The sequence below is a fragment of the Oryctolagus cuniculus genome, chromosome 21 (assembly GCF_051225735.1).
Source record: "Oryctolagus cuniculus isolate XC-2025 breed Fujian yellow rabbit chromosome 21, ASM5122573v1, whole genome shotgun sequence".
NCBI lineage: Eukaryota > Metazoa > Chordata > Mammalia > Lagomorpha > Leporidae > Oryctolagus > Oryctolagus cuniculus.
Window position 1 is genome coordinate 27,495,951 of NC_142887.1, and position 17,854 is coordinate 27,513,804.

At 44.0% G+C, this 17,854-nt stretch overlaps 1 protein-coding gene across 4 annotated transcripts in view; it reads left to right on the forward strand.

Moving 5' to 3' along the window:
• Positions 1–2,221: 2,221 nt before the first annotated feature.
• HORMAD2 (HORMA domain containing 2) overlaps positions 2,222–17,854 on the forward strand; it is an 85,478-nt gene continuing 69,845 nt past the window's right edge. For 2 of the 4 annotated variants that reach the window (XM_002721183.5, XM_008274703.4), the window contains exons 1-3: positions 2,222–2,360; positions 12,391–12,476; positions 16,872–17,013. In XM_002721183.5, coding sequence (XP_002721229.1) covers positions 12,426–12,476; positions 16,872–17,013 — 193 coding nt within the window. In that variant the 5' untranslated portion in view covers positions 2,222–2,360; positions 12,391–12,425. Of the gene's footprint in view, positions 2,361–12,390; positions 12,477–16,871; positions 17,014–17,854 lie in introns of those variants that run through there. The other 2 variants (XM_089323374.1, XM_089323375.1) reach the window with 1 other exon arrangement.

Below are 17,854 nucleotides of genomic sequence, written 5' to 3' on the forward strand. Positions count from 1 at the left end.
TTTACAGCATATAGGACTTGCCAGTCTTACGACTCCTACATTTTGAGGTCATTATTAAGTAAAATAAAGTTAAGCATAGTACTTCAATGAGAGTACTTCTTATGAGAGTCATAGTACTTCAGTGAGAGTCAGTCTGATAACTGAGCCAGCCACCAGCTAACGGATAGGCGGGTAGTTTTACAAGTGTGGGTATGCTGGCCAGCGCCACGGCTCACTAGGCTAATCCTCCGCCTTGCGGCGCTGGCACACCAGGTTCTAGTCCCGGTTGGGGTGCCGGATTCTGTCCAGGTTGCCCCTCTTCCAGGCCAGCTCTCTGCTGTGGCCAGGGAGTGCAGTGGAGGATGGCCCAAGTGCTTGGGCCCTACACCCCATGGGAGATCAGGATAAGTACCTGGCTCCTGCCATCGGATCAGCGCGGTGCGCTGGCCGCAGCGGGCCAGCCGCGGTCATTGGAGGGTGAACCAACGGCAAAGGAAGACCTTTCTCTCTCTCTCTCACTGTTCACTCTGTCAAAAAAAAAAGTGTGGGTATGCTGGACAAAGGGATGTTTCACCTCCAGGCAGGGGTGGTTCAAGATATCAAGGTGCTACCTAAGAAATGTCTATTTCTGGAATCTTCCATTTAATATTTTCAGACTGTGATTACTCTCAGGTAACTGAAAACACAGAAAAAGAAACCATGGATGAGGAGGAGATAGTGTAACAAAAAGTGATAGAAAAAGAATGTCTTGAGGCTGGTGCCGTGGCTCACTTGGTTAATCCTCCGCCTGCGGCGCCCGAATCCCATATGGGTGCTGGCTTCTAGTCCCAGTTGCTCCTCTTCCAGGCCAGCTCTCTGCTGTGGCCCAGGAGTGCAGTGGAGGATGGCCCAAGTCCTTGGGCCCTGCACCCCATGGGAGACCAGGAGAAGCACCTGGCTCCTGGCTTCGGATTGGTGTAGCTCCGACCGTTGTGGCCTTTGGGGAGTGAACCAACAGAAGGAAGACCTTTCTCTCTGTCTCTCTCACTATCTGTCAAAAAAAAAAAAAAAGTAGTAGTTCTCAGCTGAGGATAATTTTGTTTCCCAAAGGGCATTTGGCAAAATCTGAAAACATTTTTGGTTGTCATGATTGGGGGTGTAGCATATAAGAGGGGGATATTTATTGCAGAAGCTGAAAAAAAAAAAAAGGACCTGCACTAAGGGAATATTTCAGTCCAAATTGTGCTTGTAGTCATTTTTAAGTCCTAAATCCATGTTCTCCCCAGCCTGAATCCTTTGTTTTTCCCCTTTTCTACAGAAAAAATAAAGATGAACAGGTGTCAAGTGGCTCAGTCATTGGTTAACTTTCTTAGGAAATTTCCGTTAGGGCCCAAGGAATCCTCTGAAAAGTTCCACAGGGTACTAAATACGAGAGTATTTTAAACAGTTCGTGGAAAAATAGTTTATTTTGGTTCAAAAATTTTTGAAATCCATGAATACGCAGAATCTTCAAAAAAACTCGTGGAAAATATGTACTACAAAAAAAAAAAAAAAAAAAACAAACTACGCGTGGATTCCAAGATTTATTGTACCAAAAAAATTTTTTTTTTCTATCCCAATTTCCAATTTCTTTTAGAAGCCCCTTGGCTGTTACTAAGCAGGTGGAAAAGACTCTGAAGAGGCAGGTCCCAACTACTCCCAGGAGTCACCCCTTGCGGAAACGCGGTGCCCAGAGTAGGGGCAGGTGTGTTCCATTTGTATAATTATTTGTATAGAAATTACAGCAAAAAAGACGGCCAAGTTGGGGCCAGGGAAGGGGTTGGCGACGCCCTCGCCCTGGGGACCTCTCTCTCTCACCCCTGATGTCGGGCTCCGGTCCCTCCAGGGTTGGGGCTCCCCTCCCCCTGGATCCCAGCGCCGACCTGAGGTTTCTCTGGGACCCCCGCCCTGGCCCACATTAGCTCCCAGGCCCCTCCGGCCCTACCCTTAAGCCAGGCCCTGCGCCTCACCTCGCAGGCCGTTTTCGGGTTCCCAGGGAGTCACGAGGTCACTCGCGTCCCTCAGGACTGGGAGCCGAGCGGTACCGGCCAGCAAAGAGCGCGAAGCGCGGCGAGAGACCGGGAGGCTGAAGCCGCCTGCGGGCCGGAGTCGAAACCTCCGGGAGCCCGCGCGTCCACGGGGCTGGGCCGGCTGGGGACACGCCCCGTCTTTTGCATATTCATGAAGCTGGCCGAGGCCTGTCGCTGGGACCAGCCGGGGAGAGATAATGAATTATTCATAAAGGCGTGCCTAGTCCCGCCCAGGATGGCACCGTTAATTATTCATGAGTGCAAAGAGCCGGTCTGGGCTGGAAATAGGCGGTTGAGTCCGGATCAGGGCGAGGTTGGCGTCGTCCAGCGAAGGTGAGCGTTTTGCGCCTTTGCGACGTCTCCCGAGGAATTGGGCGCTTGGGTGCTGTTAATTATGGCATTACGTAAAAATTTTTTTGTTGTTTTTGAAATTTTTTTTTTTAGTTACTTGAGGTTATCTGTATTGATTACTTAGAGGCTCTGATAGAGTATTTCGCTGGAGCTGAGAAGAAAGACGAAAGGGAGGCTCTCGATAGCATTTTACCCGCTACGGTGGCTTTTGGGGGGAAATGATTCGATTTGGAAATGAAGCGGCCGCCGCCGTCAGCCGCTCGGCAGTGGTCGCGGAGATGGCGTCTGCAGCCGGGGGAGTCCTGGGACAGCTTTGGGGCTTTCTGTGCCCTGGGTCGGGTCTTCTCCCTCCTTTGAGGCGTTTGGTCATCATGGATGCGTGGTTGAGACCAGGGGGCGAGGGATGAGCCCGCCCGCACCCCCCCACCCCCCGGGATTGACCTCAGTTTCTCTTTGGCTTTGTTTTTAAAGATTTATTTATGTGAAAACGTTGCAGAGACAGAGGGGAGAGAGAGAGAGAGATCTCCCGTCCGCTTGGTCGCTCCCCAGATGGCTGTAACATGGGCCAGGCCTGAGCCGGGGGCTTCATCCGGGTCTCCCAAGTCGGGGGTAGGGGCCAGGGGCAACCATTTCGGTCATCTGGGCCATTAGCAGGGAGCCGGGTCGGAGGTGGAGCCGCCGGCGGGCCGGGAACCGGTGTCCATATAGGATTGCTGGCATTGCAGGCCGCAAGGGCCGACCCCTCTGGGGCTTGGTTTTGCCATTTGACCTCTGTGGGCTTTAGGTCCCCGATCGGCTTAGGAGAGACAGCATCGTCCAAGGTTAGCGATCATCGCGATGCCTGCCGTACTCGGCTAGCAGAGAGGAAGTTCAAGTTTACCCCTTGGCCCTGAATGGGGTTTTTAACATTGCATGAGGGTTATAATCTAATTTCTTCCCCGCTGGACCAGAACTCTCTTGGGATGGGAAAAGTATTTTCCATTTTTGAGATCCTGCACCATGCCTGGCACGTTGTGGTTGTGGAGTCCCTGTTGAATGAATGAATTATTGAAGTAGCATGAGCAAGATATTATAAAATCAAAAGAGCATGCACAAATACCCAATTAATACAGTGGAGGTCATTTACTCCGGTTGAGCACTGAGCAGGGGAATTAGCAAGGCCAAGTGGAATTTGTGAAAATGGTGAATAATGATGTGTTGAAGGAAGCTCTGTTCTGAGTGAGCCTGTGAGCTTGGGCAAACCAGGCTCCCTGGCTGAGCGGCACTTAGTCTTGTGTCTTACTTTACATCTCTGATCCTTTTGAATTAATAGCTGTATATGATATGAGATTTAGATTGAGACTTTTTATTATCTTTTCCCCTCCTTCCTACCCTCTCTCCTCCCCCCTCCCTCCTTCCCTTCCCTGTCTGTAAGATGTCCTTTTGTTCCAGCACCACTGGTTGAAAACCCTATGCTTCCTCCACGGAACTGAATTTCCTCTTCTGTAACAGGAAGAGGTTGGATTAGCAGTACAGGCTGTCTCTGCCCATTCTAGCTTTATTGACTTATTTATGTTGACATGCACTCCTCTGACTGAGACCATCTTTCATAGCATGCATGTGTAAGGAAGATCGTCTAGTTGTATTTCAGAATCCAGCTACTGGATGTTGTGTTAGAAGTGGTATTTTCTTGTAAAAAAAAAGAAGGGGGGGGGGTTGAAAGATTGAGAAAGGTGGATAGAGAGCTTTAGTGAATCAGCTGTGGTTATCTTTGGACAAATATAATAAACTTTGGTTTTTGCTTCACTTGGAATGACAAAAAAGAACGTATAAAGTGTGGTTTAGGCCTTAAACACACAGCTGGTAATCTTTATCTGAACCCACACATAAAAGAAGTAAGATGGTAAATCATCGAGCTCTGTTTAAAATAGGGCAGTTGAAATGTGGGCCAAGAGGAAGTATAGTGTGATTATCAGAAAGAAAACAGAAGTCTCCGGTCTTTCTCCAGAAGATCATAATCCTTGTCACAGAGTGGACATACTGAATAATAAAGCAGTAGGGCCGGGGTGTTGGTGCAACCAGTTAAGCCACTGCTTGCAACTCCCACATCTCATGTGGGCGTGCCAGTTCATGTCCTGGCTATTCTGTTTCCAATCCAACTCCCAGCTAATGCACCTGGGAAGGCAACAGATGATGGCCCAGTGCTTGGACCACCCAAGTAGGAGACCAGGATGGAGGTCCTGACCTCAGGCTTCAGCGTGGGGCAGACCTGGCTGTTATGGCCATTTGGGGAATGAATGAGTAGGTGGAAGATCTCTCTCTCTCTCTCTCTCTCTCTCTCTCCCCCTCCCCCCCCGTCTCTGTCACTCTTTCAAATAAATTAATTAATTACATCTTTTTTTAAAATATAGATTTTTTATAAAGTGGTTTTGGTGCTGTGTGGAGTTTCAGATGTTTGTGGATCCAATATGCAAGCAAATATATAAGCAAAAGACATTTGAAAGAGTTCTGTTAAGACGATTTTTTGAGACTTACTTATTTATTTTGAAAGGTAGAGTGACAGAGAAGGAGGGAAGGAGATTTTATGCGACTGTTTAACCTGCTGAGCCACAATGAGTTTTGTTCCTAAAATCTGTAGTTTATGGGACAGCGCTGTGGTGTAGAAGGCTAAGCCTCTGCCTGCAGTGCCAATTCTAGTCCCAGCTGCTCCACTTCCAGTCCGGCTCCCTGCTAATGTGCCTGGGAAAACAACTCAATGGCCCAAGTGCCTGAGCCCCTGCACCCACGTGGGAGACCCGGAAGAAGATCCTGGCTTCGGCCTGGCTCAGCCCTGGCCGTTGTGGCCATTTGGGGAGTGAACCAGTGGATGGAAGATCTCTCTCTGTTTCGCCTTCTATCTCTGCCTTTGAAATAAATAATTAAAAAAATTTTTTTAAAGATTTTATTTATTTATTCGAGAGATAGAGTTACAGACAGTGAGAAGGAGAGACAGAGAGAGAGGTCTTCCATCCATTGGTTCACTCTCCAAATGGCCACCATGGCTGGAGCCGTACCAATCCGAAGCCAGGAGCCGGGAGCTTCTTTTGGTCTCCCACACGGGTGCAGGGACCCAAGGACTTGTCCCATCCTCTGCTGTTCTCCCAGGCCACAGCAGAGAGCTAGATCAGAAGAGGAGCAGCCAGGACTAGAACTGGCAGCCATATGAGATGCTGGCGCCACAGGTGGAGGACTAACCTGCACCACTGCGCTGGTCCCATTTTTTTTTTTTTAAAGATTTATTTTATTGATTTGAGAGACGGAGTTACAGAGAGAGGTAGAGAGAGAGAGAGAGTGGTCTTCCATCCGCTGGTTCACTCCCCAGATGGCCGCGCCGGCCAGTGCTGCGCAGATCTGAAGGCAGGAGCCAGGAGCTTCTTCCAGGTCTCCCACATGGGTGCAGGGGCCCAAGGACTTGGGCCATCTTCTACTGCTTTCCCAGACCATAGCAGAGAGTTGGATCGGAAGAGGAGCAGCTGGGACTAGAACCGGCGCCCATTTGGGATGCCGGCATTTCAGACCAGGGCTTTAACCCTCTGCACCACAGTGCTGAGCCCCTCAATTTTTTTTTAAATTACAAGATCTCTCCTAGGTTTTTAGATAATGAGTCAGAACAAGGTGACTTAAAAAAGCCATTCTCTGAGAGTCCATGGTCTCTATAGTTACTTCTCCTGGATCTTCAGCTTGTGAGCTTTCAAAATTAAGCAGATTCTGTACTTGAATAGAACACCACCACAAAATACCTGTTCAGAGAAAAACAATAATAGCAACAGAATAGTAAGAGGTTGAAAGGAGTCTGGCCATTTTGAAAAATGATTTGGATGTTTTTACCTTCCTGAAGCAAACTCATTTTAGAATACTAGAAGGAGACTCTATCATGTTGAGAAATGAGCAAGCAAGCTCAACAGTTAGGGAGGCCCTAACAGTGCAGCATGTTAGATGGAATGAAAGAAAAGTGTTGGGCCAGTGCTGTGGCGCAGAGGGTTAAAACCTTGGCCTGAAGCCGGGCACCCCATACGGGTGCCGGTTCTAGTCCTGGCTGCTCCTCTTCCGATCCAGCTCTCTGCTGTGGCCTGGGAAAGTAGTGGAAGATGAGCCAAGTCCTTGGGCTCCTGCACCCGCGTGGGAAACCTGGAAGAAGCTCCTGGCTTGAGATAGGATTGGCTCTACTCAGCTCTGGCTGTCGTAGCCATTTGGGGAGTGAACCAGCGGGTGGAAGATCTCTCCCTCTTCCTCTCTCTCTGCCTCTCTCTATGCTTTTCAAATAAATAAATGAAAGAAAGAAAAGAGGGATTACATTTTTGAGAGTCATTCTATAAAAAAATCGCAAATTGTGAGTTAAACATGTTTTTGTTCCAGTTCTGCTACTACAAGGCTGTCTGACCCACGGTAATTCTGTTACTTCTCTGGCTCTTTCCTCATATAGAACATTGGATATTTGGACAGATGACATTTAAGTTGCTCCTACCTCTAAAATTTTGTGATTCTTTTTTTAGACTCTTAATTCTTTCTTATTCATATAGTGTAGAATTATCCATTGACTCAACAGATATTTATACAGCACCCACGTTGTTCAAATTCAGTACTGTGATGGTGCTGAAGATTTAAGAATGAGTTATACAAAATAGAGAAGGTCATGTTGTATGATTCCATTGATATGAAATGTCCATAACAAGCACAACCATAGAGATGAGAAGTAGATTAGCGGTTGCCAGGGAGGAAGAAAATGGGAGTGACTGCTAGTGAGCATGGGGTACCTTTCAGGGATTATGACAATGTTTTGGCATTTGATAGTGGTGATGGTTGTACAACTTTTTGTATATGCAAAAGAACACTAAATTGTACCTTTAAAAAAATAAAGAATGAACTAGATCAATACAGCTTTGTCCTCATGTTAGCTGACAGTAGGTGGTGGAATACAAAGAGGGAACTATGATATAGTATTTGTTACAATGAGTACATAACTTGGGTTTGGGAGTTGTGGAAGTAGGCATCAGGAAATCATTCCTGAAGAAAGTTATACTGAGCCATGTCTAAGAGATTCGTAGCTATTGGACATGGAAGATGTTTCAAACAGGTAATATTTCTAAAGTCTGAAAGCCATAGCGAATATAGGCCTTTTGGCTAATTGAAGTAGACAGAATGGCCGGTGCCTAAAGGGGTCAGGGGAAATGGTTAGAGTGAGGCTAGGGAGGTTTAAGCCACGGTAAGAAGTTTGGATTTTATCCAGAGGGTAATGTGAGACCACGGAAGTGTTTCAGTCTGGGAAATTACACATCAGGTTTGTAATTAAAAAGAAAACTCTCACAGCAATATAAAAAACAGACCAGAGCAGGGCAAGATCACTGACAGGCGGAGTGGTCGCGGCAATGCAGGCAGAAGACGAGGCTGCTTTGATGTGAAGTAGAGCTGACAGAACGTGGGTAAAGTGAGGAGTGGACATGTTTAAGATGACTGGACGTGGGAATGAGGAAGGAGCAGGGTGAGTCACGGGCTTCAGGCTGAGCAATTGAGTCTGATGATTCACTGAGCTAAGGAACAGAAGTAGGGTTGGGGGAAATAATTCACATATGGATGTGTTGAGGACATCAAAATGGAACTGTGTTTAGAGGTACAAATCAGCAACTCTGAATAGAAACCTATTCTAGACACGTACATATAGGAAACACTAGAAATAATAGTGGAGGGGACTGGGCCTTGTGGCACAGGGAGCTAAGCTGCTGCCCGTAATTCTGTATCAGGGCACCGATTTGAATCCAGGCTGTTCACTTGCGTTCCCGCTCCCTGCTAGGCACCTGGGCAAGCAGCAGACAATGACAAGTACTTGGGCCCCTGTTATTTAAGAACTGACTGTTATTTAAGACCTGGTTGGAGTTGTAGACTCCTGTCTTCAGTCTGGACCAGGCCCAGTCGGTTACAGCCACTTGAGGAATGAAGCAGTCGATAGAAAATCAATGCCTCCTCTCTCCTTCTCTCTTTCTCTCCCTCTCTCCCCCTTCCCCCTCCCTCCCTTATCCCTCCCCCTCCTGTCTCTCTCTCTCTCTATTCCCCTGCCTTTCAAATAAATAAATATTTTTTAAAAAAGAAATAATAGTTGAAACAATGGAAGTGTGCTCATTTATCCAGGGAGTGTGTTTGGAAGGAAAAATGAAGAGCTCCCAGGACAGAATCCCAAAGGACACCAAAATTGCAGGGAACGAAGGGGCAGAGAAGCAGTCTGAAGAGGACTGGGAGGAATGACTGGGAGCCTGGAGGAAAACCAGGAAACTGAGCACTAATATCAGATTTTTAAAAGACAAGCATGCTTTGTGACATAGAATGTGTGTCGGGAAGTACTCTAAGTGCTTTACAAATATTGACTAATGTAATCCTCAAAACAACTCCATATGAAGTATTATGTCTGTTTCACAGATGGGAAAACAGAGGCACACAGCTTCTCCAAGGTCACATGGCAAATGAGTTGCAGACTGAGATTAGATCCTTGGCAGTTTGGCTGCAGACAGTCTATGTGCTTAAACACTGTTCTGTGCTGCTGCTCCAGATAAAGACCAGCACTGACAGAGAGAGCCCTGAGAAGTTCATTTATTTGTTTTCCCAAAAGGAAACTAAAGCCCAGAGAGATGAAATAACTTCACCAGAGTCAGGTAGTTGCTAGGTATTAGTCAGAACTGGAATGCACTTTCCTTAACTCCAAAGCCTCTGTTAGAGTATACTGCTGGTTATTTTTCTTTGTAGACATACATATGTGTGTATAACATTTAACTTATTTTGCAAATGTTAATTCCTAGAGGATTTACCAAATGCTAACTAGTAACTAGTTTGAATTCTGTCTCAAAAGCAAGTGCCCTGGGTATCTCAGAGTTGTCAGTGATAATATCAATTTAATCCAGGCTATCCATACATTCCAAAAAATATATATAAAATATGTTATATGTTTTATATAGAATATACATGTGTGTTGTAATTAGCTAATGCTATTTTCAGGGATTGGTTGTCTGGAATGCTGTCAACAATGTCTGTGATCATAAAGACATAAAAAACTCCACCAATATGTACTGTGATTTTAAAAATCATTATTCTTCTTATTTATTGTCTCTAAAGTGAATACCCCAGTATGGGATATTTACGATAGCTTAATGGGTGAGAGCTAGAGCTTAAACTCATCCTACCAGTTCCATTTTATTCTTTGAAATTTAAAGGAGGCAATAGATACGTTGAGTCAGATGAAGGTTATATCCTGAAGTCCATAAAAGGTACCTTGGAATCTGTTAAGACCCAAAGGACTGTTAGGTGATATTCAGTCTCATATATAAAATACTGTGAAAGAGTGTCCCCTAGTGCTACTCTGAGAAAGTAATTCAAATATTACCGGTTTATAATCTCTGTCACCACCTTGTGGCAGAGTCCTCAAATAGTTCTGTACTCTTTTATTGGCAAAAATCTTCCAGAATCGCGCATTAATCAGTATACAAAAACAGTTCATGGGCTATCCTGAGTGATCCAGAAGGGAATCTCTTTAGATGGATTATTTTACAATTATTTTGGTTAGAACTCTATAAAACCTGGAAAAGAAGCCTCAGTTGAAATTAAGATCTTATTAGAAAAGAAAAGGGAAGGTGTACTCTTTTCTTTGTTGTTGTTAGTGAAACAACAGAAGTAAAAACTAGATGTGGTAAACATTAATTTTTTATTGTGGTAAACTATACGTAAAATTCTCTATCCCTGCCATTCTCAAGTATGCAATTCAGTGGCGCTAAACACTTCCCAGTGTTGTGCAGCTATCACCAGAAACCATTTCCAAAACATAAAAACTAAAACATTCTGAATAAAAATGCTGTCCCCATTAAACTTTCCATTTCTTCTATACCCTAGTCCCTGATAACCTCTCTTCTACTTTCTATCTATGAATTTGTCTACTGTTGATGCCTCATATGTGGAATCATACAGTGTTTGTTCTTTTGTGTCTCTTTTTACTTGGCATAATATTTTCAGGGTTCATTCTTTAGCAGGTATCAGAATTTATTTTCTTTTTTTTTTTTTTTTTTTTTTGACAGGCAGAGTGGACAGTGTGAGAGAGAGACAGAGAGAAAGGTCTTCTTTTGCCGTTGGTTCACCCTCCAATGGCCGCCGCGGCCAGCGCGATGTGGCCGGCGCACCGCGCTGATCCGATGGCAGGAGCCAGGAGCCAGGTGCTTTTCCTGGTCTCCCATGGGGTGCAGGGCCCAAGCACCTGGGCCATCCTCCACTGCACTCCCGGGCCACAGCAGAGGGCTGGCCTGGAAGAGGGGCAACCGGGACAGAATCCGGTGCCCCGACCGGGACTAGAACCCGGTGTGCCAGCGCCGCTAGGCGGAGGATTAGCCTAGTGAGCCGCGGCGCCGGCCAGAATTTATTTTCTATGATTGAATAATGTTCCGTTATATATACTACAGTGTGTTTATTAATTTTCTGTTGATAGACATTTGGATTGTTTCTATCTTTGGCTATCGTAAATAAGGCTGATGTGAACATTAACTACTTAGTAATTAACTACTTAGTCTGTGCTCTAAATTCTTTTGGGTATTTACCTAGAAATGGAATTGCTAGATAAAATGATGATTCTGTTTAACTTTTTGAAAAACTGCCATACTGTGTTTTTATTTTTATTTTATTTTTTAAAAGCAGTCTTTTTGTTAAGATTTATTTATTTTATTTGAAAGGCAGAGATGGGGGGGGGGAGGTCTTCCACCCACTGGTTCACTCTGCAAATGGCCACAATGGCCGGAGCTGAGCCAATCTGAAGCCAGAAACCAGGAGCCTCCTCCAGGTCTCCCATGCGAGTGCAGGGCTCAGGGACCTGGTTCATCCTCTACTACCCTCCAGGCCACAGCAGAGAGTTGGAACAGAAGTGGAACGGCCAGGACTCGAACCAGTGCCCATATGGGATGGCAGCATCACAGGCGGTGGCCTTACCTATACTGTGTTTTTAAAAAGATTAATTTATTTACTTGAAGACAGAGTGAAAGAGAGAGAGACAGAGAAAGGTCGATCTTCCATACACTGGTTTACTCCCCAAATGGCCACAACAGCTGGGGTGAGGCCAGGCTGAAGCCAGGAGCCAGGAATTCCATTCAGATCTCTTACATGGGTGGCAGCCGTTCAAGTACATGCACCATCAACCACTGCTTCCCAGACTTCCTTGCTTAAAGGGGAGCTGGAAGTAGAGTAGCTGGGAATCGATCTGCCATTCCCATACAGGGTGCCTATATCCCAAGTGACAGTTTAACCTGCTACACCACATTGCCTGTTCTGCCACACTGTTTTTCACAAAAGCCAGACCATTTTACATTCTGCAAGCAGGGCACAAGGATTTTAATTTCTTCGCATCCTCACCAAAACATCTTACTTTCCATTTTTTGAATAGTTGTCTTAATGAATATGAAGTATAAACATTTTTTGCATTGAATTTGCAAATAAGTTACACATGAAGTTCAATCAATAAACATATAGTCTCTGCTGTATATAATGCACTGTTACACTCTGAATGACATAGATGAGCAAGATACATTGTTGAGTCTTTAGATGATTTACAGTTTAATTTTTTCTTCTAAATGTGTTTGTGAATAAGCATAAGTTTCATTGAATGGTTGGAAATATTAATCCTTGTGCCAAATTTATAGAAAACTGGTAGTGGAGATCAAAATGTTTATTAAACTTATTTCCCCAAGAATATGATCAACTTATATAGTTCTCTGGAAAATTCACAATAAGGAATTTTATAACTGATATTCATTTTATGATTTAGAAGAGGCCTAATAAAACTATCAGTCGTTATTCCTTTGTGTTTTCAAAATTGAGCTTGATAAGTTTCTCTATGAACCGAGCATTCTGGGATATGATTTAAAGGAATTGTCTTTGGTTCTTGTTTGCTTTTAGAATGTTTCAGTTTCATCTTTGGGTACAGTAAGATAGGAAATAATATGTTAGGTAAGGTCTCTAATGATTTCTTTTTGAACAGGTCAGAGTCGTTGAGAATCCTGATACATTCCCACAATGGCTACTGCTCAGCTGCTTCACTCCAGCAGAGTTTGTAAAACATCTAAGGTATTTGTTAAGAATTAAAACAAAATCAATGACCATTTAGTGAGTTGTTGAGAATCATGACTTTAATCTTTTTTTTTTTTTTCTTTAAGCAGCAGGCTTATCGGTTAATTGGCACGTAATATTCTGGGAGAAAATGTGTCTACATTTTAACTGTCTAGTGGACTAAGGATATTCAGAAAATTAGACCCCTAGTAAGGAACTTAACTGGGTGCTTGTGTTATATCTATGGATTTAGATTTTCTAGAATAAAAGAAATCAGAAACAAAAAGACATTTAAAGAGAGTGGTTCTTTGTTAGACATTCACTTCCTGAAGAAATTAGGAAACTGTGTTGCACATGATGATAGAAGAACTGAAGTGGGCCGGCGCCGCGGCTCAAAAGGCTAATCCTCCGCCTAGAGGCGCCGGCACACCGGGTTCTAGTCCCGGTCGGGGTGCCAGATTCTGTCCCGGTTGCCCCTCTTCCAGCCCAGCTCTCTGCTGTGGCCCGGGAGTGCAGTGGAGGATGGCCCTAGTGCTTGGGCCCTGCACCCCATGGGAGACCAGGAGAAGCACCTGGCTCCTGCCTTTGGATCAGCGCGGTGTGCCGGCCCCAGCGTGCTGGCCGCGGCAGCCATTGGAGGGTGAACCAACGGCAAAGGAAGACCTTTCTCTCTGTCTCTCTCTCACTGTCCACTCTGCCTGTAAAAAAAAAAAAAAAAAGAACTGAAGGGGACAGGACTGAGAAACTTGGTTGCTGGGAGCCTGCGGGAGAATACCAGGGCCAGGCAATCCTGCTAGATTCCCCTGGGCGAGTTTAACTTGTCCCATGACTTTCATTTATGTATCATTCATTTATTTATTGCAATTCAGCATTATATAAAATGTAGGTAGTACTGTGTTCTCTGAAATAATTTTTTAAAAATCACCTTCTAGAGATTTATAACCCAGTTAGGGAAATTCATGGATTTACGGGACTAAATATGCAAGGCAGTAAATGATTTACATATATGTGAAGAAGAGTAAGGCAATTCAGATGCTAGGAGGTTAGAGATTTAGTGTGAACTGAAATGGTTTATATAATCCTCACGAAGGAGGTGGGACTTAAGGTGGACCTTGAATTATGAAAAGAATTTGAAAAGAGGAGAGAAAATTCTGTGAGGGGAAACTCAGCATATGCCTTAGCTCAGAATAAGAAATAAACATGGCATGTTTCAGAGAATAATAAAAACCTACCCTTACTGGAGTAGAGGGCTCATCATGTTGGACAGAAGGAGGAAACAAAATTGGAAAGGAGCTTGGGGACAAATTAATATGACCTTAAAAGCCAGCCCAAGGAATTTATGCTTTACTCTGTAGTCAATGAAGAAGTTAATGCATTTCATCAGAATAGTAAATAAAACAATTGTTTTAGGAATAGTAAGCTGTAGAAGGAGTAGAAAAGGTTAAAGGTGAAGGAGAATTAGAGCAGAGAAAGCTGACATCTTTCTGCTTGAAATCAGTGTGCTCATTTGATTTCTTAAGTGCACTTCCTTCCTGGAAAGAAAATGCTGAGCTGGGGATATGAATTACAGTCAGCTTGGTAGCTGTTTTTCTCAATGTAAATTTACAAATTGACCTTTTGATAACAAACAAATCTTTGTCATTTGAACTGCATAAACTACTTCTCCCTGTAAATTTTGAGTGTGTGATTTTTCTATTTAATACTAAAACAAAAGAAAATAATGACAGAGGCTAGCATTTATTCAGCACTTACCATGTTCTAGGCACTCTATCAAGGGCTTATTTATGTGATTATTTCAATAAGGAGGAGACCAAAACTCTAGAAATAAAGTAACCTGCCCAAGATCATGTGAAACATCTCTTATGGCATTAGAACACTAGCTATTAAATAATTTATAATGATATTTTGTTATCAAACCATAGCATTTTCATGTGTTAGACATGTATAAAAACATCAACAGGGACTAGCGTTGTAGCACAGTAGGTTAATCCTCTGCCTGCGATGCCAGCATCCCATATGGGCTCTGGTTCTAGTCCCGGCTGCTCCTCTTCTAGTCCAGCTCTCTGCTATGGCCTGGGAAAGCAGTAGAAGATGCCCAAGCACCTGGGCCCCTGCACTCGTGTGGGAGACCTGGAAGACGCTCCTGGCTCCTGGCTTCGGATAGACACAGCTCTGGCCGTTGTGGCCATTTGGGGAGGGAACCAGCAGATGGAAGATCTTTCTCTCTGTCCTTCTCACTGTCTATAACACTACTCAAATAAATAAAATCTTAAAAAAAAAAACAAAAAAACAAAAAAACAATAACCCTTAAAGTATTAGACCAACTGAACTAGGGAAAAATCTCTGGAGTACAGAGAAGTAAATAAGATTATAGAGGCCTTTTCCAACCATTGATTTTCATTACTACAAATTTTTTTTATATTCAAAATTTAAAATAAATGTCTTTGTACTTTCAAGTTGTTTAGTTTTACAAATGGGTTATTCAAGTATTGCCTCTAAGTTTTGGAATGTTTTCAATAAGTTACTATATGCATGCCATGCCTACCATAACCTAATTTACCCAAAAGAGCTGTCATTTCTCAGGATCTATGGTTATATAATACGGCTCTCTGAAGAATTTATATATACCCACACACACAAATACTCAAATGTATAATAATATGTGCAATAATTTTTTTTGTTTTTTGAGTTTTTTTTAAGATTTTATTTATTCATTTGAGAGGTAAAATTACAGAGAGGCAGAGGCAGAGAGAAAGAGGTCTTCCATCTGCTGGTTCACTCCCCAGAGAGCCTCAACAGCCAGAGCTGAGCTGATGTGAAGCCAGGAACCAGGAGCTTCTTCAGCGTCTCCTGGGGGGTGCAGGGGCCCAAACATTTGGGCCATCTTCTACTGCTTTCCCAGGCCACTGCAGAGAGCTAGACTGGAAGAGGAGCAGCCAGGATACGAACCAGTGCTCATGTGGGATTCTGGTGCCGCAGGCAGAGGCTTAGCCCACTACACCACAGCACTGGCCCCAATATTAATATTTTATTTTAAATTTTTTTGACAGGCAGAGTTAGACAGTGAAAGAAAGAGACAGAGAGAGAGTTATAGACAGTGAGAGAGAAACAGAGAGAAAGGTCTTCCTTCTGTTGGTTCACTCCCCTAATGGATGCCATGGCCAGCTCTGCGCCGATCCGAAGTCAGGAGCCAGGTGCTTCCTCCCGGTCTCCCATGTGGGTGCAGGGGCCCAAGCACCTGGGCCATCCTCCGCTGTCCTCCTGGGCCAGAGCAGAGAGCTGGACTGGAAGAGGAGCAACCGGGACTAGTACCTGGCGTGCCAGCCGGGACTAGAACCCAGGGTGTCGGCGCTGCAGGCGGAGGATTAGCCAAGTGAGCCATGGCACCGGCCAGTATTAATATTTTTAATATGCCTTTTAAACAATTGAATGGAGGCAGGCGTTGTGGTGCAATGGCTGGATCACATTCCATGTTGGAATGCTCAAGATTGAGTCTTGGCTGCTCCTCTTTCCATTCACCTTCCTGCCTATGAATCCTGGGAGGCAACATATGATGGCACAAGTGCTTGAGTCCCTGACTCCCATGTGGGAATCTCAGATGGAGTTCCTGCCTCCTGGTTTTGGCTTGGCCCAGCTCTGGCTTTTGCAGCCATTGTGGAGTGAACCAGTGGATGCAAGATCTTTCTGTGTCTTCCTCTCTCTGTGTGACTCTGCCTTTCAAATAAATAAATAAAACTTAAAAAAATAGAAATATAGAAATAGAACTCAGAAACAGGAGCTTGAAGGCTGTAACTGATTCTGTGAGACTATCCGAAAAGAGAGAGATGAAGAGAAAAAAGGACCAGTAACAGAATAGTGGGGGAGAAACAATATTTGAAGGGCAAAACAACTGGAAAAAATAAGAGTGTGATATCTATGTAGGGACAGGTAAAATAATGGAACTAGTGAAAGGGTAGTTTGAGGGAGAAGAGAGTGTGTATGCAGCAGTGTCATGCTGCAAAGAATTTATACATCATGAGGAATGAAAAGAGCTCAGTGAGAAAGTGTTCTTGGTGATTTGGGCAAGAACAGTGTAGAATGGAGAGAGACAAAAGCCAGATTACAGTGCGGGGCTCAGGAGTGTATGGGAGGGAAGGAGATTAGATAATCATAGTAAAACTTCAATTTTGCCTCAAATCCATAGATCACTGTGAAATAAATTGTTTTTGTCTGAATTACATAGATAATTGTTCCCCCTTCTGCTGTGCCTTGTCAGTGAAGATGAAATTTTATGCAATATTCAAAGTCCTGTTTCCATTTGATGACCTGTAAATATATCAGATTTGAAGTCTTTCCCATGATATCTGTGGTGATGATAGGATGGACTGAATTTATTAAAGAATTTAATCTTTTTCACCCTTTTTTTTTCCCCAGGAAACTATTTTCCCATCCCAGGTCACTAATGAGAATGAATCATTGATAATGGTGAAGAAACTGTTTGCAGCCTGTGTCTCATGTATAACCTATCTAAGGGGCCTGTTTCCTGAGAGCTCTTATGGAGAGCGCCATTTGGATGGTAAAATTTAACTACATGATTGCTTTGTCTGTTGTAGCCCTTTTCTCTGCTTAGCAGGAGTAAATCTTTGATTTTTCAGAGTGTGGTAAATCCAGCTTATAGGTCTGTTCTTCAAGACCAGGTTGCTAATCCATTTTCCATTTTAATTTCACTATGGTTAGTGGTACTTACATGAACCATTGTCTCCTGGCTAGATACCAAATGACAAACTGAAGAAAAAAGAAATCTGTACGGACAAGCCTAGTAATTCCAAACTAGACCTGTAAAAGCAATAGCTACATCAAAATCTTGATGAATGCTAGAGGATTTGCACTGTTGTGTGCCTCAGTGAGATTTGTTCTTTGGCATTGAGGAAGTTCAAAGGAAACAGGTGAAAACTCTCATTTCTGTTAACATATATAAATACGAGAGGTCTTCGAAAAGTTCCTGGAAATGTGTATTATGAAAAGACTATTCATGTATTTCAATTTTTCCCCCTCAAAATAAACTTATCTTTTAATTCTAGACTTTTTGAAATGCTTTCCTCTGCTGTGGGGAAAATGCCGAGCCCGTCTGTTGACTAGCAGGGAGGTTTAGACAACCAATATTCTGTTTAGCTTCATTCCTCTCTCAATCGCCAGGTCTTCTACGTTGATTCCTTGTGTTGCTTGTGCCCTTACATTTGTCGTCTCACTGCGACATATTACAGGCTGCTTTGGCTCCTTTCCTTTTTATGTCTTAAAAAAAATGTGCTCAGGCCGGCGCCGCGGCTCACTAGGCTAATCCTCCGCCTAGCGGCGCCGGCACACCGGGTTCTAGTCCCGGTCGGGGCGCCGGATTCTGTCCCGGTTGCCCCTCTTCC